Raw genomic sequence first — 21642 nt, 5'->3', positions numbered from 1 at the left:
TCTGCCAGCTCAAAGTTTTCTCCCCTAAGGTGGTTTTTCTCAGCTGGTCAGTCACTTTAAGAATCTGGTTCCTAAACTGAGTAGTGCCTACGGGGCAGATTTAAATAGAAAATCTGGCCCAAAAGATTAATTAGCAGTAGGAAAAGAAATCTGCACTGAAGTAAAATTTATTAAATAACAGGTAGTATTTGAAACACTACAGAACCTAGTTTTATTAGGCTTCTAAAAAAGAGACATAACTTAAGTCAGAAAATAAAAATATATATTGCCAAAGAATAAAAAAATTATAGGGACAGAGTAAGATAACAGAAAAGGGCTAATTTTTTTTTAATTAAATGCCGAGAAATGAATAGGAGACAGAAAAATTTAAAAAACAGCTGAAGAGAAAAAGCCAAAGTATATGTAGGAAAATCAGCTCTCTCTCTCTCTCTCTCATATATATAATGGCTTTATATAGGGAGACAGGATAGATTCTTTTGGTGTATAAATTGTATCTTGTAATCCTGTGCCTTCTGTTAAAATTTTCTATATTCCTCTAACCATTTTAGAATGGTTTTGTACTGAGGACGGTGGCCCACATTTTGTTCTACTACATGAACACAGTGAGTTAGCAACATCATTCTTTGTTCTCCATGTGTGAAGGGAAGGAGGTTGTAGCTGATCAGAACGCATGATCTCTGTACTTACCACACAAAGTTCCATCTACAGTATTTATAAACTCAATAGTAAAACTGCTTTGTGAATGCCACCTGTTTGCTGAATTACCTGTAGGGAAGACTCTGATTTCATGTTCATTATGAATTCCAGAAAAGGAAAGAATCATTTCACAAAAACTTTCTTTACCTGATTTTGTGATAATGGAGGGTCATGGTTAAATGTAAGCCCGGCTTTAATGAGAGAGGTTAACGCTTCTGCCCCCCATTCTCTCATTCTGGAGTTTGGATGCTGGCAGACCTGAAGATACAGCATAGCCTTATTTAAAGCTACATTCGTTTAAACCAAGAAGAGTTGTAAACTTTCACAATTCAGACTGGATATATAAACTATGTAGTGTTTTTAAAATAATGATAATCAAATATTAATTTACAAGAATAAGACAAACAGCTGAAACCTCTGTATTTCACTATTTTTCCTATATTTCTCAAAATAACCTGCTTCTGTCAATCAATTAGGTGATAAGGTCCTCAAACATTAAGGCTAAGTTTAATAATGATTAAGGAAAACATCTGTAGGAAAAGCTTACCTTCTGAATAAGGAAACAAGAGGAAGCAATAGGGAGAGAGGCAGAAGTAAATGTGAAAATCAAGGCAGTTCAACAAAATATAGTTTCACAAATTAAATGAAAAGGCAATACATATCATTGCTAATTTAGATATTGGTAGCTTAAAAATGGTGACACAAAGAACCAAATTCTGCTCTAGAAGGTGTGCCTGTAACTCATTTTCATTTAACTTGACCTTGAACTGTTGTGAAACAAATACCCAGGTTCACTATCTATTTTTGAGTACAGCAAAAAAATTCCTTAATATAACAGTATGGAAGTAACCAACAAAAGCCAGCGTGTGTGTGTATGTATGTCTGTGTTTGGTTTGTCATACATAGAAATGCACATTTAAATAACCCTAAAATTATTGTACAAATGTTAAGAAATATAATGTGAAGATGACACTCCATTCTTCTTTCAAACCCTTGAGAAAAAGATAGGTATAATGCCATAAATCAAAGAGACACTAAATTTTCACTGGCCTCTCAAAATTGATTTGCCTTTGTTTCTTGATGTAGCTCACACCAAGATTGCCCAGTTCTAAATTTTCATAAATCACTATTTGTAGTGCAGAGAAATTTAAACACTACAAATGCATACCATCTTCTGCAAAGCTGTGCAAACATACCATGAGCAGTTCTCCATGTTTTTATACTTGATATATCTGTGTCAGTCTCAAGAAAAAACTGTTTTGAGCCTTCAGTGACTTGTAAAGACAACGCTGCGCCAACCCCTTCTCAGTGGGGATGGGGATGTATGAGACTGTCAGGGATAGACAATGCCTGTGTCAAGGGAAGGGTAGATTCAACTGTTCAGGGGATGTGATAGTGGGGAGTGGAGAAGTGTCTCCACCACCCCGTCTACCACTCACTAGCCAAGCTTGAAGGGTGGCTCTCATGCCCTTTACTCCCAGCTATATGTAAAACATCCCAGGTAGAGCCTGGCGCGGATACACAAATGTGTATCCGTAGCCAATCCACAAAAATTATCTGCGGATCCACGGATATGTAGGGCTCTACACTGGGGGCCAGGCTGATGCTCCCAGGCATCCCCTCTGCCGGAGCCTGGTTGGGAATCACAGACCCTCCACCTGCCCTCGGCCAGGCGGGGAGCCGAGGGGGCAGGGATATGGCCGGGAGCTGCTCTCAGTGCTCCCCCGACTCTGTCAGGTGGAGAGTCCGCCATGGCTCCCCAGCTGGGCTCCACATCCACAGAAATGGTCCGCGGATATCCATGGATATAAAGCGGATACCCGTGGATTTTCAGGGCTCTAATCCCAGGTACACAGCAGCCATCCTGCTAGGATTTCTTCTGCTCTCCTGGCCACATACCACTGAAGTATAGTTCCAACTATGTTTCGCAGATTCTGGGTGGAGGGGGAAATTGGACCAAATTGCCAGTTTTGGGGATCAGGAAGGACTTTTTCCCCTCAGTGGAAGTCTGGCAGGGTGTCCACTGTGTGTTCTCCATCTTTCTCATAACATCATGAAGGCCCAATTTGAGGTTAATGCAGCACTTTTAGGATTAAGGCAGCACTTTAAAAGAATGTTTGTTTATAAGTGGAATTTGTCATTTCATTTCAAGTTGTGACTGGTGTTCCGCATGGGCAAGAGTCTGTAATAGATCAGCTGCTGAAGGAAAACATGAGTAAGAGACCCAGGAGATGACTGATATACTGAGCTGACCTGTAGGATAAAAGGTCTTTTGTCTTAAGTCTTTGAAGACTAAGGTACCCTCAGTCTTCCTCACGGGGAAGATGATAGGCTCTGGAGATGAGCTCAATCTCAGGGATTATGCTGAGGAGTGCCAACCCAGAATAGTGATTATTGCTTTACTATGTCAGGGAAATGTGCTCAACTTCATTTTGAGAACATTAACTACCCAATAGGCTATATAAATCCAGAATTAAACTTCTCTGAGGTGCAAGTAGTATATAAAAATGTTAAACCGATAATCATTTTGCTTTATCTTAACATGCTTAAAATATATAAAGGCAGATATTTAACACTGTAGAGAAAAAATAAACAATTCCAATAACATCTTTAAAGGTAAATGAGATATACACCAATTCTAGAAACAGGAAGTCGGACAAACTAAAACTAAGAAGATTGATCAAAAAAGTTACATTTAGAATATTGATGCTTCTTTTTACCTTTTTAGTTAAGCACTTGCAGAAAGAGAGATATTAGAAAGATTTTATTAAGAGCTATATATAGTAGTATTTATGATAAGACAAATCAGTTACCTCTAGGAGGTGACCAGTCAGAGGTCTCCACAGAATCTCAATCCTATGCATGTTAACCAGTCCCGTTTCCAACAGTTTAGCAACAGCAAAAAGAGATGGTTCCTAAGTAAAATAGAATTTAAACACATGATTAGAGATACCTAGTGTAATTTTAGAAATGTTCCCTTTCTTTTGATTTCCTGGTAAGATTTTTCCATTAATTACAGTAATTGTATTTAACAACTTATGAAAGTCACAGACCTCACACTGCAGCTAAATGAGACTGGGAGGTTTCCACAAATGCAGCAACACTATGCTATTACCAGCCACAAGGGGATAGGAAAAGAGACAAACACTCCCTTTTGATAACAGTTTTTTCCTTTTTTGATACACCGAGTTTGCTTGAGTAGCATGAGTATTAAAATCCCTCCCAAAGCTCTCTCTCTCGCATAATAATGTATTATAATGCTATCCTTACCAACAGAAAAATCTTAACATGTTTTACTAACAAAATAATCTAATTTCTGATCCATCATAACAGACTTAAATTAGAAACTTATAAAAGCTAACAGTAGAGATTATTTTATCTAAATATTTAGCAAAGCTCTTATTACTGTTATCCTAGATTCAGGATCAAAGTTGTAAGTTCATGAAGAGATGTGATCAATCTCTCATTCATTTGATCTGTGTACAAAACAGTAGCATTTTACGCTCAACTATAAAAAAAAAATTAACTTCCACCACATAGTCAAATGGCTGTCACATTATAATTATGCTGCAGAGTGCACTTTACTATTTCCCCTGAACGTGAGGTTCCTTGTTCTCATTTTTAGTTGATATTAAATTCATATTATTAACTCAATTTCATTTCTTTGCATTTTGAAGTCCCCTCTCCCAGTTTTATAATTTTAGTACATCATAAACCAAAAATCATTTAGTCATTTTTGTATTTACTTCTCTCCTGAAAACACTACCACCAAAGCAAAAGATCAAGCAACACACCACCCAATACCACACCCCTCAAGGGGGATCCTCACCCCTAAAGCTCCTTAAATATCTCTGGAGGGTAGCAGGCTCAGAAAGTTGTTCCACTTCTCTCCCCAGGACTCCCACCTAGTGATGTGCTTTTTTTGTTTTAAACCAAAACTGTCAAACTAGTTTTAAAGCATTTTAGAAGATATTGGTTGAAATGGAACATTTTAATATATCCCAGAGCATACCATGTCATTTCATAACATCCTAGCTTTCTGAAATCTACAAAGCTTTTAAAAAAACTCATCCATCTACAACCTGATTATTAATGGAAATGCTCGACATTGCTTAATGTTAGAAAACATGATAAAAATACTACACAAGTGTTCACAGAAGATTTAGTAGCACTGCCAATCATTAAGAACCAGAAAATTCCTTGTCTTAATGTGCTAATCTTATGCTCATATCATATGTAACATTAACTTATTTTGATATTAAAAAACAGTAATCTAGCTTAACGACAAACATGAGTCTGATGCCTATTTTACAAATACATATCTGAAAAATAATAACAAAGTGTTCTATACCTTGTTATTTCCATAGGCCATTTCCATGGCTTCCAGAGACAAGGAACAAAGGGCATTTATTAAATGATGTAAAGACACGTCATCAAGGTACCTGAAAAATACCAGCTATCAAAACACTGTCTTCGCTGATACAAACAAATACTTAGATCATAAGAAGATGTCTCTTACTGTGAGCTTTCAAATAGTCTTGAAAGTATATTGGATATAACTGGTAAATCAGTCATAACTGCTGTAGTTAGAACCTAAGGGACAGAAAAATGTATTTTGTAGATTTCAAGAGAAAGTATTGCACAATCATCATATTACAGAATGAACAATTATTCTTACTGTGCTGGGTCCTTCTACAGCTCTCCCGGGTTTTAAGGCACCTCCAACGCCAGGCTTTAAACCCAGAATCCATACGAGATGCTGAAATATAAAGTAAATTTAAATTAAAAGTAAAATATAAATTTCTAACGCAACTATAAAGATCGATGAATATAAAATACTATATTTGTATTTTTGGAGATATCTGATCTATAAATATTTTTCTGAGTTCCATGAGAAAAGCCTCATCAGTTTGTGAGAAGAAGCTAATGCTTCAACTCTTTTAGAGAACAATCAGCCTGCACCTGCTCTCTCAGGCAGATGCAACAAACTAAGTTCAGAGGACAGTGCTAGAGCACTTCTTTATGGACATTAGAACATATAATGAGTAAAATACAATCTAAGCATATGTTGCCGTGTTCAAATCAATAATGCCCACATCTTAGAAATCATAACCCACCCTGAATTATTAAAACAAATAAAAAAGCAATACATGCATTACCTACACCATACCTGTAGAGTAGCCAAGACAAGTTGCCATGATGTACCAAGAACTGCTCCATGGCAGTGGGCCAAGTTAAGTAACGTCCTCATACACTGGATATTTTTTGAAGTCAGCTAGACAGAACATGTTACATTGTTATATTTATGTATTATGAGAAATCAATGGCATTCCTAGTAAAATCACAAATCTTAAAAAAATATTTAATGATATATTAAATAAAAAACCTGCACTTATGTGATGCATCCATACCAGGTAAGTAACTCAACAGCTTTCAACAACTGGTCCCACATTCCCAATTGAATAAGGGTTGGGAATAGCCTGACTGTGTAAACAGAGTCAAATTATTTTCAGTTTTATTTCCAGAAATTAGACACTTTGTTTCTCCAGATGTCTGACATTTTTAAAAAAATGGATGTTCAATCATATGACCCTGTCTACTTTAACCATTTTTAAAACCATAGTTGAGGGGGACATTCATGGTCATGATAAAGGGTCATTCAGGTGCATAAAGAGCCACAGTGGCCACCTCTTACATGATAACAGATCTTTCATGTCCACAGGTTCTCCCAGCTATGAAAAAATTAGGAGGCTACTTTAAGAAAAATGAGCCTCTTATTACACTAAAAGATTATCCATTATCTCTGCTATATGAAAATACGCAAGAGAGTTCCAGCTAGTCATAGTGAGTATGTTTAGTTCATTGTAGTAGTCAGGAATCACATAGGAAGAAAGGGATTGAGAGAGAATCAGATACAGAAAAAGGAAGCAATTCAACAGAAAAAAGTTACTTAGAAATTGTACTTTACCATTACTGTTCCCTGTGGCTGGAGAGCTAGCGGTTGCCCTACTGCTACAACTTGCTGGTGAGATTCACTTGATGGACTGATCATCTGAACATTCTGCCCCTGAATCGAATAAGCTAGAGAACAAAGAAAAATCCTCATGTAAAATGCAGTAAATATTCTATTAACTTGGCTGCAAAAACATAAGTAGTAACTTTACTCACATGAGCGGTCCCATTGAGAACTTTGCAGGACTGAGCCCATAGGTTATATTTATAGCAGTGTCATTATGTCGCTTTATTTTATAGGTAAAAATAGTCTCTCACTTACATCTATTATTGCATAGGACTTGCAGCGTAACAGATACTCATTTTGAAAGGGAAACCATCAACTTAAAAGGACCTCATACAATCTTACTTCTACCTGAAAAATATGTACCTAACTATAGTTAAAAGTAAATAAAGGCTACTCATCAGTAAACAGTGTTTGAGATGGACTCTACACATTCCCACTCTTTGGATGTGCCAACGCCGCCTCCTAGACAGTCCAAATGCACAGGAGTGGAAATGTGCAAAAGCCATTCAAAGAACACTACCCAAAATTATTATTAGAATGGGAAGAGATTAGAAAAAGGGATTTTGCTCTATTTTTTCCACTTTGTTTACTTTGTGCATACTCAGTTGCTCTGTCAGTCACCTTCCCTTGTATGGGTGGCTTTTCCAAACACAAAAAGAGAAACATTTGAAAAATAAGAAAGGATTATAAAACCACTGATCTCAGAGAGGGACTCTGGAGATTAGTTCCAGAAATTATTTTATTTTTTTCTTTAAACTGACTAGGTCTTCAGGGTGATAGTTCCTTTTAAATACCAGTTCATGAGAGTATTACTGTATTTTATAGAATGACAAACCACATGTCCTCCTTTAGTTTTATCTGCACTGGAGGATTTTGGTATTGTAAACACCATAATAAGCCATTTGTCATGCTTGAAATATACTTCATACCCACACTCAAATTTTTCAAATGGTGCACAGGCATTGCCAATGCTGTCAAAACTGCATTTTCTCTGTGTAAGGCTCATTGTGGTTATCATGAATTAAGTCACTCTGCACCACTGTAGCTTGTGTATTCAAAGTGAAAATATTGAAGCTGCACTAGGCCTCCCAAGTACAGTGCTAGCGTCATAGAGTGACTGACCCCTTTAAGAGAAAGCAGAGCCAGTGCACCAATGACTGATTAGCTGCCTCCCAACTGGGGTTAAAAGGTGGCACATGGGGCATATAAGGGGAAGAGAAAGAAGGGCAGGTGAGAGCTGCCCAAGAGTACAGACTGAAAGAGCAAGGAAAGGGACAGGTGACAGCTGCCTGGAAGGAGAAAGAAAAGAGGGAGGTGAGAGCTGCCTGGGACAGACAGGAACTCTGAAGAGAGCAAAAAGCTCTGCAGGCCCTCCCTGGGAATAGGGAGGGATTGGCTAGGAAACTAGCAGAGGTGCTAGCCTGCTGACCCAGACAGCCAGTACCAGGAGGCTGGAAATGGTTGAGTCATTGGAGTGTGTTTTCGGTAGAAGACTCATAAGACTGGTGGACAGCCAGGAGAGTGGGGCCTTGGTGCAAGGGCAGAAAGGAACTGGAAACTAAGTGCTGGTGGACTCACGGGTGGGTGACTCACCTGGAAGTGATGTCCCTGTAGAAGGAAATGGAAAATTACTGTACTTGATATGTTTTACTGTGGGAATTTGAAGAATGGTTTTACTATGAGGATTATATGGACTATTGTACATGTATTTGAATAAGTTATGCCCAGAGGCAGGACTCTGGACTGGACAGTGAAAGAGACTGAGTTTTTTGTTGTTTTTTTATAGCTGGACTGGGGAAACAGACAGGTGCACCCGTTGTGCTGCAGCCTGTCATAGGAGAGCATCTCAGGCAGGTCTGTCCTATTACAGCTATAAAGATAATTAGTCCCTTTCTGCAACCAACCTGTGCAAAGACTATTGTACTGCTCACCACTTTGTTTTTAGCTACTGAAAATTCCTAAAATTAATTCATGCAATAGACAAAATGCAATACATTCAATCTTCTTTAAAGAATATTTAACATTAAGCCTCATTAAAAATATTTTAATGCAATAACAATGCCATTTCATTTTACAAAATACATATTTCATACACTAAAAAATTCTAATTGATACTGTTCATGTTCTTATAAAAATTGGTATGGTGCCTTTTAACTGTAGATTGCTACCCCCAGAAGCTCCTTCTTTGAGACCTGTACCGAGAACTATGGGATAGGTAACTACAATGCTGCATCTGCAAACTATGCAGCGATGCACTCAAAACACCAGAGCTAATATGGATGCAATGCACCATTATAAATTACGATTCAGTGGAACCATTACAAGTTGCAATGGTGCAAATCTCCAGGTTAGTCAAGGCTTCTCTCCTTATTCTATAAGTAAGGCTGCGAGTGTGTCACAGAGGTCACAGAAAGTCATAGATTCTGTGACTTTTCATGACCTCCATGACTTCTGCACCAGCCACTGCTGGGGCTCTCTCGGGCCACCATGCCCCCCTCCCCGAGCAGCAGAGTCTGTGTGTGGGAGGGGGTATGGGGTTGGGGCCTGGGACGTGGTGAGGCAGGCTCTGGGCGGCACTTACCTGGAGGGCTCCTCGTAAGTGTCAACATCCCCCTCACTCGCTAGGCAGAGGCTGCCTCTGCCTGCATGAACCGCCCCCACAACTCCCATTGGCTGTGGTTCCCAGCCAATGGGAGCTGCAAAGCCAGCACTCTTGGCGAAGACAGTGCGCTGAGAGAGCCTGCTGGCCTTGCCAACTCCCCCTCAGCACCAGCGGGGGTCCCGGGCCACACGCCGCTGTCCACACTCCCCCCCCCAGCTACCCTCCCCCAGCACTTGTGGGGCCCCCAAGCAGTCCCTCCAACCCAAGTTTTGGTCAGATGTATATAGTAAAAGTCATGGACAGGTCACGAACCATGAAGTTTTGTTTACTGCCCGTGACTTTTACTAAAAATACCCATGACTAAAACGTAGCCCTACCTATAAGTATATGATAGTCATAATATGACATGGCAGCTAATGGTCCCAATTGCAACATAGGCCAGATCATCCTCTCCTATGGAAAACCTCATGAAGGAAAGAAAAAATCAGAGAGTTTCCCCAGATCATTCCAAATGGGGGTGTGTATATTTCTGCTTTTGTCGCCCCAAGAAACATCAGTGGCTTCTTCCCTAGAAGCCATACACCTCATGGGATCTAACACAGGCACAGTGCCATCAACACAAGTACCCTGTACTTCCACATTGGTTATGAAGGCTTCTTCCCCCACTAGTTGCCCAACAGGTGTGAACTATATTTAAGACATGCTGTTACGACTATATTGAAGACATGCTGTTAAATGTGTCTAGAAAACTCTTTGTAAGGAGAGAGACTATAGTGCAAAGTGCAGGGATCTGTAGGAAAGCTTAAAACAGCTTTAGCCTTTAACAATTTACAAGTAGATTTTGCATTATAGGTGGAAGGACTATACTACCTCTATTTGCAACCTGTATCTCCTCCTACCCCTGGTCTATTGCCTGCTCATGCAAGGGCCCTCAACCTTGAGGCATTCCCTGGTGGGATCGAAGGATATCAGGGAAGAGTAGAGAATAGTGTTGCCGTGGCAGCTAAACCCAACTTCCATGAAGGTAGGAGAGGGTCCCTACCACTCACAGATGTGGAAAATATGATCCAACCCATGGAGTTAAAAAAAATCTGAGTACTATAAACACAGGTTATTTTGGACATATTTTTGTGCTCTGTAAAAACTCATGTAAGAAATAATGCTTATAATTTTCTTGAAAATATGAATGCTGAGTAAACTTTTCTGCACAGATTAAATAAGATCTTTTAGCAATTTTTTAAAATGTAATTACATTTCAAAAAATAGATACTCAGAATACAATGGATGGAGGCCTAAGAGCCATTATATCTAGAATGCGTCACTACCAGAAATGTCAGTTACACATCACTTTTTTTTTTTTTAAACCAAAAAACAGTTTTCTTTTTCAAAGTTTATAGTGGATAAATAAAGCAAATCCCCAATCATGCAAAGTGTTGCACGTGGGCAGGCTCCAGCACGTGCACAGCGGGGCCACAGTCATGAGTATCAATTTGAAGTATCAGCTTTTTCAGTTTTACATATCATATTGCCAAACATTTTATGCCAGCAGACACTAAAAACTTACTTATGTTTACAGTCATGTCATGAAAAAGAAAAGTACTCCAAGTTTGTCATTGTGGCTTGTCATTTTTTACATTAAGCATGGGTTAACGTAGCCTGCGAAATAAGACTAAATAAACAAATGAGTATACAATTTAGCCTTAATTATACCCTTACATTTGCTGGAGAGAGTTGTAGTTGTGCTGTTCAGTACAGTGAGGGCATAATGAGGAGGCAAGGAGCCTTTGCAAATGGCAGTGATAAAGGCATCTCTTGAAGTTACAAGACTCAGTTTTCCACAAAGTGCAGCCATGGTCAATTCTGCTTTTAAGATATTTTCTGTGGCAGCTTCATCCGTGCTGAAAAAAGTACAAAGCATTTCATAGAGACAAGTCAGATAGTCATTATATAGAAATAAGCAGCTGGTTAGAAGTATGAAGGTATAAGCCAGCAAGAATTCATATACAATAGTGTCAACACTGAAAACATCAAAGAGCAAATTTAACCAATTAAAAAAACATTTTGGAACTCTAATTCTTATTACATAGCTCTTCTATTCTGAATGATTTAGCATAAGGAGTGTAGAGTGGATGTGTAATTTTTTTAAAATTAGCTTTCTACCATCAGAAGAATGTTTATGAGGAGTCAAGAGGGTTTTTGGAAGAAAAATATCTAATTAAAAATATTGCAAAACCATAGCTACTAGTAAATAAATCCCTCAACGGAAGCAATCATGGCTTTTATCCTTTAAGTGGTATCATTTCACTGAAAAATTCCAGCTGCTAGTGTAAAAATGATTAAATAAGTAATTAAAATGTAAATCTTCAAAAATCTAATTTCATTGGATCCCGATTTGAAGTCCTACCAAGAGGTATGTATGAATGTAAATAATATAAAGATTCTATTCTTTTAATATTTACAAGTCAAACATTTTTTCTGTGAAATCTGGATACAAGGTGGTTCTCTCTAGACCAGGCCTGCACAACATAGGGCCCGCGGGCCGCATTCAGCCCACGGAGGCTCACTGTGTAGCCTGCGGGGGGGATTCTAAATCCCGCACACACAGTGCGCTCTGCAGGCAGCCCAGAGCCCTTTGAATCCTGGCCGCAGCTGAGATTTAAAGGGGTCAGAGCTCCCCGCGGCCGGGATTCAAAGGGCTCTGGGCTGCTCGCAGCGGTGGGGAGCTCTGACCCCTTTAAATCTCAGCCGCGGCTGGGATTTAAAGGGCTCAGAGCTCCCCGAGGCTGCAGGCAGCCCAGAGCCCTCTGAATCTCACCCCGGCTCCGGCGGCTGGGCTGGGGCTGGGATTTAAAGGGCTCGGGCTCCCCTCAGCGGCAGGAGCTCTGGGCCCTTTAAATCCCTGCCCCAGCCCCACAAAGCTCCGGTTCCCCCGGCCGCTGGAGCCCCGGGCCCTTTAATTTGCCCCTGAGGGCTCCCAGCCACCTTTTCAGCTGGGAGCCCCTGGTTGATTTAAAATAAAGTATCACCTCCCCACCCCCAACCTTCCTTTTTGGCCCACAGCTGTTTTGGTGGGGAGGCGTTGGGAAAGGAGGGTTTGTTTCTGCAGGGCTGGGCGGCGCTGGGGCAAGGTGTTTCCGCGGGACCCGGAGGTGCTGGGGGGGGGGGGGGCATGTTCTGCGGGGCCGGGGGGTTTTGGCCCTCAGCTGTTTTCTTTGGAGTAATGTGGCCCTCACCGCTTTACGAGTTGTGCAGGCCTGCTCTAGACTTTTAACCACATTTTTAGGAGTTGACCCAGAAAGAAGCTAAGAACATAAGAACGTCCATTTAGGGTCAGACCAGTGATCCATTTAGCTCAGTCTCCTGTCTTCAAACAGTGGCCAGTGCCAGATGCTACAGAGGGAATGAACAGAAAAAAGCAACTATTGAATGATCCATCCCCTGTTGTCAACTCCCAGCTTCTGGCACTTAAGAGACTTAGGACACCCAGAGCATGGGGTTGCATCCCTAACCATCTTGACTAATAGCAACTGATGGACCTATCCTCCATGAACTTATCTGTTTTTTTAACCCAGTTATAGTGGGAGTAAAAGGTTTAAATTTTAAGATGCATAAAATTTTTACTGAAAAAGATGTTGATAAGAAAACAACCCAGAAAAAAAAATTGGAAGACACATTGGTACAAAGACACTGATCAGGATGGGAGGGTCTCTATAACTGAAAGGGAATTCATCTTCAATTTGTCTAGTTCGTAACAATTTTTTTTAAATAATATAAATTAGTTTATAGATGGCATTTAACGCTAGGTAAAATCCATCTTATTTTTGCTACTTCGAGTGTTTGGGGGGAAAGGGGAACATACTTGCACATGTGGTGGTTGTGTCCACGAATTTGAGTTTGGGGAGGAAGCTTTTAAATAGTTTCATCTTATGACAAAATGCCAGCTTCCTAGAGATCCCCTCATTTGCTCACTTAATGCTCCAGTAAAGGATACACATTTTAAACAGAACAACAATTTTTTTTTTTATTGTTAGCAGCTACAGGAGTGATCCCTGACTTCTATGGAATTGTGGTCTAGTAAAATATGGACTGTCCTTGTAATGGAAAAGCTTTCAAACTAAGTATGTACACAAGAGAAGCACCAAAAAGAGAACAGGTATTTTGAAATTTGGTCAACCTTTTTAGCAAGAACAGGGTGCCCCAGCCATCAGGCCAGAATCTTCAGCCAATTTTTTTGAATATTAACCTGATCCTGATTAAGTTATAAGTAACGTACAATTGTAACTTGGCCTTAATGAAAAGTTGAAAAAAAAATTCTCTGATAAAATGATTTCTCATCCCACATAGAACTAGGACTTATGTTAGATTTTTAGGGATCATCAGGAAGATTATTCCTGCAAGGCCAGACTGTTCTTCCTTAAATCACAATCACCACCACAATCATTCATTCCCCATTTCCTGTGAACAACTTCTTCGCCAACGCCAGCCAACTAGACAGCTTTAAAAAAAAAAATCAGTTTTGGACAGAATTGTGAACATATCCAACGAAGGATCAGCAAAAATTAACATAGAGTGAGTACCTGGCATCAAGAAGCAGCGACAGTGCAGCAAGAAGACCACACCAGCACGCATTCACCATTTCTTCCCAAACAGCTCTGTTAACTTAAAAGAAAAAAGATTTTATAGTGCAAATAGATACTGGAAGTTTATTAAATAACTGTTGGAACAAATGCACAAATGCTAGCTGTTAGATCTTTTTTAAGGTTAGTAATGTATAGGCCAAAATTACTTTTATATTCCCCTAAACAAAAAAGTAGTTACATTTGAGAGAAGATTGCTGAAGTGAAAACATCACCCATGCAATCATTAAAAATTAAGGAAACTGCCAGTTAAGTCATCAATCATTGCTCTCTGACTCCTTACCTTTTTAACAAATTCCCTTGCATTTTCAACCTATCACCAAGGCTAGGATTCTGTCACAGAGGTCACGGAATCCGTGACTTTCATTGAACTCTGTGAATTTTGCGTGGGGGATGGAGCTCCCAGCCGCAACGGGGGGACCCAGTGCAGCTGTCCAGCCGCGGTTGGTGGCCCGCTGCATCTGCCCGGCCGCAGCGGATGGCCAGTGGACCCCCTGCATCTGCCCAGTCGATGGACTTGAACATTATCCATGTTGGTTTTTTTCCCACCCTGCCCCGACTTTTGGCATGTCACGAAGGTGCATCATGTTAGGTATTCCTGTGGAGCCATGGCAGCAGCACCATGGAGAGCTCTGGATTTGTTGATGCCCTGGCCCATCCTGATGATATGTCCCTAACTCCCATAGCTGGGAAAGCAGTACCGAGTGTCGATGCCTTAGCATGGAGGCATTCTGCTCCCTGCAGCATTACTGCCTCAGTTTCCTGGCATACTAGGCAGGAGTACCATCGGAGTCCTGTCTTTTTGTGCCCAGGGAGTGGGCTCACCACCACTCCTTGTACCAATTAGCTCCCTGTATCATTGCTGTTTCTGCCTCTTCCCCTATGTTTCTAATTAGGCTCCCTTTCCACCCTCCCTATTCATAGCCCCATTAAACTTTTGTTTCTCTGGAACCTCCATCTTGTCCTCTGCAGCCAGAGATCTCCTTCTCCCAGCCATATATCCTACCATCCCAATACCACTATTGACCAGGATGTCTCCCTGACCTTCCAGGGTTTCTGTGCTATGCCAGATTGAGGACTCAGGGAGGCAGCAGGTAGTACTGGAGAACAGAACTAACTAGTAGAACTTGTTCTATTGCCTTTTTGCTAAATAAAAATAGTATATAGCAAAAAAGGAAAATAACTTAAAATTGAAAAAAAAAGTGGCTTATGTCTGAGATGTTGTAAGCATGAAAGTGTGTGAATGGATGCACACAAGTCAAGAGTTTCTAGAGACTGGCTATTCAGCTACAGAAACTCAAATGTCAGAAAAAATTTCAAAAAGAGATTTTCAAAAGCATGTTCTGTCAAAGTTATTAAAAATGTGACCAAAAATTAAATTCATTTGCCCCAAGAAAAAGTTAGTTTATAAAATACTTAGAAGCTAAATTAAAATAAAGTATCGAAGAGAGGATTTTGCTCCTCTGCTTTAAAATGTAAATATGCAAGCAATCTTTATTATGGAGCTGGTAGGATACTTCTATAAAACTCTATTTAAGACTTCTAAAGTAAACTGAATGTATCTAAAAATTCAAGGCATTTAATCATGAGATTTTATTTCTCTTGTGTTGTACTTAACATAGTATCTGCATTTTTGTATACCTAGCTCCTTGTCAGTTTGGTCAGATACTGACTGCAAATCTTGCTGCTCCGAAGACTGTATTGGTGATGAAGTTGCTTCAGTCATGGTCTGATTGTCTGTTTCAGCCTGTCCCAACTCTCCTTCAATCATGGTAGTGATACCACGGACAAGATCCAGTAAACAATGGAATGCCACAGACATGGCATATCCTTCAGGAATTGTAGGTGGCTCTACTTTATCCAGCATTTCTAGGCTGAAAGATTAAAAACATTACAAAAATATTTAACAGCAATACTGATGAAGTAATTGAATGAACAATAATGAAAATCTGATTAAATAAATTGACAATACTCCCACTTCCCACTATTAAATTATCAAGAGGTCACGTGGTAATATCCTAATTGAGTATTGACAAGGTACAAAAAAAATTCTTACACCAAATACACCCAAAACTAATTAAAATATGACTAAATATAAAGCTACTACGATACTGAGACTATTATATATCTATGTCAACGAATCTTTGTGTTAGTGAAATCTGCTTAAATATTTAACCAATTTCCGAATGAATCACTTCATTTTTATTCTTATTGTATTAACTCAAAATTAATCACAGTACCACAAATCTATCACTTACAGATTTAAGGAATTTAAACAATGGAAAAGTAATAATTCAGAAAACCACCAGAAAAATAAACAAATTACAAAAAGTAAGAATATGTCATGTGGAAGTCACTGCTTGTCTGTTCATATGCATAGTTATTGCAGAGGCCCACCATAGCTAGGCAATACGTTGGAGGGTAACCAAATATTTCTCATCTCTCACTGAGCTATTTGTGTCAGACAACTCTAGCCACTGCAGCCATAGAAGAAGAGGTAGAGGTAGAATAGGAATCACTTACAGAAGTTGCAATTGAGTGATAAGCAAGGTATCTGGATTAGACCCCAGTGCCTGCAAGCCATCAAAACAGATAATCAGTCTCTGGCTAAACTAGAATATTGAATTTGATTGGTTCCACACCTGTACGGATGTTGTAAGCATGAAACAGAGTGCACTAGTGCATGCTCACAAGCTCCATTTAAGGCTTCTAACGTACATTGAATGTATCTAAAAATTCAAGGCATTTAATCATGAGATTTTATTTCTCTTGTGTTGTACTTAACATAGTATCTGCATTTTTGTATACCTAGCACCTTGTCAGTTTGGTTGGATACTGTCTGCAAATCTTGCTGCTTTGAAGACTGTGTTGGTGATGAAGTTGCCCCTTTTTGGATTTACTGTACAAAGTTCATGATTACATTTATCACTGTTGGATATCATGTGACCAAAACATCACTATTTATTTGATAGTTACTGCCTCTCCTCCCCCTTGCTCTTCCCCTGCTGCCTCAAAACCAGCACAGAGCTGGTCAGCACAGTGGGAAAAGAGAGCAGGGAGCAAAGGGTGGTGGCAGTAGTAAAGCCAGCACAAGGAGAGAGTGTGCTGCGCCAGAAACTACCCGCTGCCCCAACAACCACCACCTGATACCTCAGGCAGCTCTCCAACCAACTGTCCTAGTTTATCCAGCTGCACCAGGCCTCTTCACCAACCCCATTACTTAAGTCATTTTTACTCTAGCCCACCATCCAGATATACCACCGCCCTGCACCATCCACTACTACTCCTCTAACCCAGATGCCCCAGCTATTCCCTTTAGCATCCTCCCTGAAGACAGAGAACTTGGGTATGCATACTAAGAGAGATCCCCCATAACTTGCTTCTGGGAAGCACAAATGGGAAAGACTGCCTTCCATTCCCATCCCACACCTGCTTTCAACTGCTCAGGGTAAGGCAGACCAGTCACTTGTTCTCCATCTATGAGAAAAATTATACAAGGGACTTGAGAGGCCGAAAACAAAACAGAAACTTGGTCTGATTACCCCAAAAGCAAGAAAAGAGAGAGAGAGTGTATTTGTATGTTGGCCCAGTCTGGCATTCAAACATTCAATGAGGCCATGGCTTGAGCACAGTTGACTGGCAAAGTAATCACAGGGGCAACATCAGAGACTAGCAGGAGGATATGACCTACTCAAAGCCATCAGATATTATGGTGGAGAGCTTAAGGGTCCTGCTTAGCCAGAACTGCCCCAACAAGGCTTAAACAACTAAGCAGCCTACCCAGAAAATTAGGCTGATTAGCACTAGCAATACATGCCTACCAACTGTCCTGTAACAGGATATTGTCTCACACGAAGCAAACTATGGAAACACAGGCTAGACAAACCTACTATAAATTGGCACACAACTGGTTGGAAAATTATACTCAGAGTAGTTATCAATGGTTCACAGTCAGCTGGAGAGGCGTATCAAGTGGGGTCCCACAGGGATTGGCCGAGAGTTTGGTTCTATTGAGTATCTTAATAAATGGCTTGGATAATGGCATAAAGTGTATACTCAAAGTCTTTGGGTGACACTAAGCTAGGAAGGGCTGAAAGAGCTTTTGAAGGACAGGATTAGAATTCAAAATGATCTTGATAAGTTGGAGAAATGGTCTGAAATAAATAGGACGGAATTGAGTAAGGACAAATGCAAAGTGCTGTACTACACACCGAGGAAGGAATAATCAACTGCACAAATACAAAATGGGAAATGATTGCCTAGGAAAGAATACTGTAGAAAAGGATCTGGAAGTTATAGTGAACACAAATTAAATGAGGTAACAATGTAATACTGTTGGGAAAACAAACTGAACATCATTCTGGGATGTATCAGCACAAATGTTGTAAGCAAAACACAAGCAGTAATTCTTTCATTCTCCTCAGCACTGATAAGGCCTCAACTGCAGTACTGTGTCCAGTTCTGGGCACCACACTTCAGGAAAGATGTGGACAAATTCAAGAAAATCCAGAGGAGAGCAACAAAAATGATTAAAGGTCTAGAAAACATGATCTATAAGAAACGACTGAAAAAAACCTGGTTTGTTTAGTCTGGAGAAGAGAAAACTGAGTGGGGACCTGATAACAGTCTTCAAGCACATAAAAGGTTGTCCACTGAGGACAGGACAAGAAGCAATGGGCTTAAATTGCAGCAAGGGAGATTTAGGTTAGATATTACGAAAAACTTCTTTACTGTAAGGGTAGTTAAGCACTGAAGCAAATAACCTAGTGAAGTTAAGGAATCTCCATCATAGGAGGTTTTCAGTAACATGTTAGACAAGAACTGGTCACGAATGGTCTAGAAGGGGGGTAACCCAATGGCAGGCGAGCGGGGTGGTGCAATAGGGGCTTCTGCCCAGCGAGATAAGGGGGGGTCTTGGGGCTTCTTCCTAGCAGGATGAGAGGGTCTCGGGGCTTCAGCAGGAGTGGGGCTGAAGCCCCAACCCCCGGCTCCCAGCAGTTGGGTCCTGGCTCTCCAACTTCTGAAGATTGTCATTTGTGGCTCAGAGGGCCAGTAACTTTGTCCACCCCGATCTAGATAATACTTAGTCCTGCCTCAGTGCAGAGGACTGGACTAGATGACCTATCAAGGTCCCTTCCAGTTCTACATTTCTACAGGCTGGTTTAATAAAGTTATGGTCTTCTCTTCTATTATAAATATTTGCTTCATCATTAGCAGCTGATCAGATGGTAAAATACTAATCTGTAGAAGGCTGAAACTCAGTGGGGAAAAAATATGTCTTTAAATCACAACTTATTCAAGCAGAAAAACTCTCTCACCTTATAAGCTTTTTTTTTTTTTTAAATTAATTTTCTAATCACTTAGCTGTTTATAAGAAAGTTTACAAGTCAATTAATATAAGTCAATAAAAAGTACAGCAAACAGAATGAGAATAATATTTGCACTAGTATTGTTAATTATCCATGGACATTGGATGTACAGCTTCAAATAACTTTTCTGTGGCTTTACATAGAAGAGCATGGGTTACAGATTAAAACATGAATGGTTGAACTTCAATACTCAAGAACAAGGACACTCAAATTTATCATATTACAGCTTGATACTACAACAGATGTATCTTTATATAAATGTAATTTTTTAAATTAAAAATCAATTTTTAAAAAATTTAAATAATGATTTTTATTTCTCTCTCCACTTTAGAGATAAATTCCTAGCATTGATATTTTGTACTCATTTAATTAATTTCCTAATTGTCAGTAGACTTTCAGATTTTACAAAGAGGTGCGTTTTTTGTTCTTGTCGTATTTAGAATAGTGAAATGCTCTGACCAGGCTACATTCATCCATCAGGGGTTTCAGTATGAAGTCAATGAAACTTGTGCACCTAAATCACAGGCTCCTGTTTTTGGAAATTTTGACTTGTGCTACATAAAAAAAGGTCACAATGACTTTGTTAATGTATTAAAAGTCTGAATAACTTTTCATGTTAACACTAAAGCAGTTTTGTTTTGAAGTGACAAAGATTTTATGCAACTAAGAAAAGTGTAATAAAAATTTAGTTTTAGCCCCTTATGCTGAAAATATTTATGTGCACATCAATTTAACAAGATAAATAGTTCCACTGAAGTCAAAGGGAATATTCATGTGAGTGAAGTTATAACTGTTGAAATGTTTGTAGAATTTGGGACTTAATTTTCAATATTTTGTGTTTTGCCTATAGTAGTTTTCAAATAAGATCCCCTATCCGTAGTGACATTTACAACACAGCATTTATAATTTAGTTCATTATAAATCTTAATCTAAAGTTGGAATAGCACACTTTCAAATTAGTTAAACAAAGCCTCAACCTAATTTAAATCAATGATTTTTTTAAATAAATAACTTAATCACACAGAAAATTAGACACACAAACTTTTTCACTAGTAGGGTGGTGAAGAACTGGAATGGGTTACCTAGGGAGGTAGTGGAATCTCCTTCCTTAGAGGTTTTTAAGGTCAGGCTTGACAAAGCCCTGGCTGGGATGACTTAGTTGGGTTTGGTCCTGCTTTGAGCAGGGGGTTGGACTAGATGACCTCCTGAGGTCCCTTCCAACCCTGAGATTCTATGATTCTATGAAAATTAGACACACAGTGGATGAGAGATAACAAGGGCAGAGGGTGGGGGGGGGGGGGGAGAAAAAAGGATGAACTGCTCTAGAGGAAACATTACTTGCAAAAATTCAGACTGATAACATTTTGGTGATGGGTTTATTTTCTGGGGTAAAACTGTTAGTTTTGTTTTAATTAATAAAATATACAATTAGGTGTGAGATGAACCAGAATGCTCTGGAGAGGGGTTTAAGGATGGAAGATGAGCAGAGAAAGGATTTGAAAGAGGAGAGAAAAGGGTACCTGGAAAAAAGGAAGGATGACATTGATGTTAAAGTAGAGGACTGTGTAAAAGGAGGTACAATCTCATGTGGGAGAAGACAAAATGAGTGGGATCAGGCTAGGAGACTGGGCAGCAAGTCAGATTAAGGCACAGGCATATACCTATGACCCCATCTCCTAGACTCACATGATGAAAATAATTCTTTTTTTTTTAAACAATTCTATTTTGAGCCCTCATCTATCTAGACACTTATGTGACTCATTATAGTAGTATCTGAGTGCCTCACAGTCATTAATTTTATCCTCACAACACACCTGTGAGGTAAGGAAGACGTATCCTTTTACAGATCGGTAACTGAAACACAGGGTAGATTAAGTGACTTGCCCAAGATCACAGTGGAGGTCTGTGGCTGAGCCAGGACTTGGACTCAAGTCTCCTGAGTCACAGTTCTATACACTAGCCACTAAACATACTTCCTATTTCATGACTGCAAATAAATAATATTCTGAAAATGCAAATTAAATGCAACTGATATTTGCCTGAACCTGCCGAGAGCCCTATTATCTTAAATGAGGTGTCAACTCAAATCCATTGCTCTGGAGGGCTCTTGACTCCATCCCGGCAGGGATATCTGCCATGTGGCTGGGGCCCTGGTCCTCCCTGCAATCACGCTATCATGGCTCTGCTGGGGTGTTTACAGAAGTACACACAGACAAGGGTGAATGGTAGCAGAGCCCTCCCATCCCCTAGACAGACTTCATACACTTGAAGGCGAGGAATATGTGGGGAGATCCCCTAGAGACTTCCATTAACCCAAAT

General features: G+C 39.8%; 1 protein-coding gene across 4 annotated transcripts in view; it reads right to left on the bottom strand.

Annotated features, from left to right (window-relative positions):
* The window catches only part of MON2 (MON2 homolog, regulator of endosome-to-Golgi trafficking), a 162404-nt gene that overhangs the window by 76315 nt on the left and 64447 nt on the right, over positions 1-21642 (bottom strand). For all 4 annotated transcript variants that reach the window (XM_045032917.1, XM_045032925.1, XM_045032936.1 and 1 more), the window contains exons 12-21: positions 15596-15828; positions 13895-13976; positions 11034-11215; positions 6665-6777; positions 5867-5971; positions 5375-5455; positions 5216-5289; positions 5048-5138; positions 3510-3611; positions 844-954 (exon numbers count right to left, since the gene is read on the bottom strand). In XM_045032917.1, coding sequence (XP_044888852.1) covers positions 844-954; positions 3510-3611; positions 5048-5138; positions 5216-5289; positions 5375-5455; positions 5867-5971; positions 6665-6777; positions 11034-11215; positions 13895-13976; positions 15596-15828 — 1174 coding nt within the window. The remainder of the gene's footprint in view (positions 1-843; positions 955-3509; positions 3612-5047; positions 5139-5215; positions 5290-5374; positions 5456-5866; positions 5972-6664; positions 6778-11033; positions 11216-13894; positions 13977-15595; positions 15829-21642) is intronic.

Source organism: Mauremys mutica, chromosome 1 (assembly GCF_020497125.1).
Source record: "Mauremys mutica isolate MM-2020 ecotype Southern chromosome 1, ASM2049712v1, whole genome shotgun sequence".
NCBI lineage: Eukaryota > Metazoa > Chordata > Testudines > Geoemydidae > Mauremys > Mauremys mutica.
This window is presented reverse-complemented; position numbering and strand designations above follow the sequence as displayed.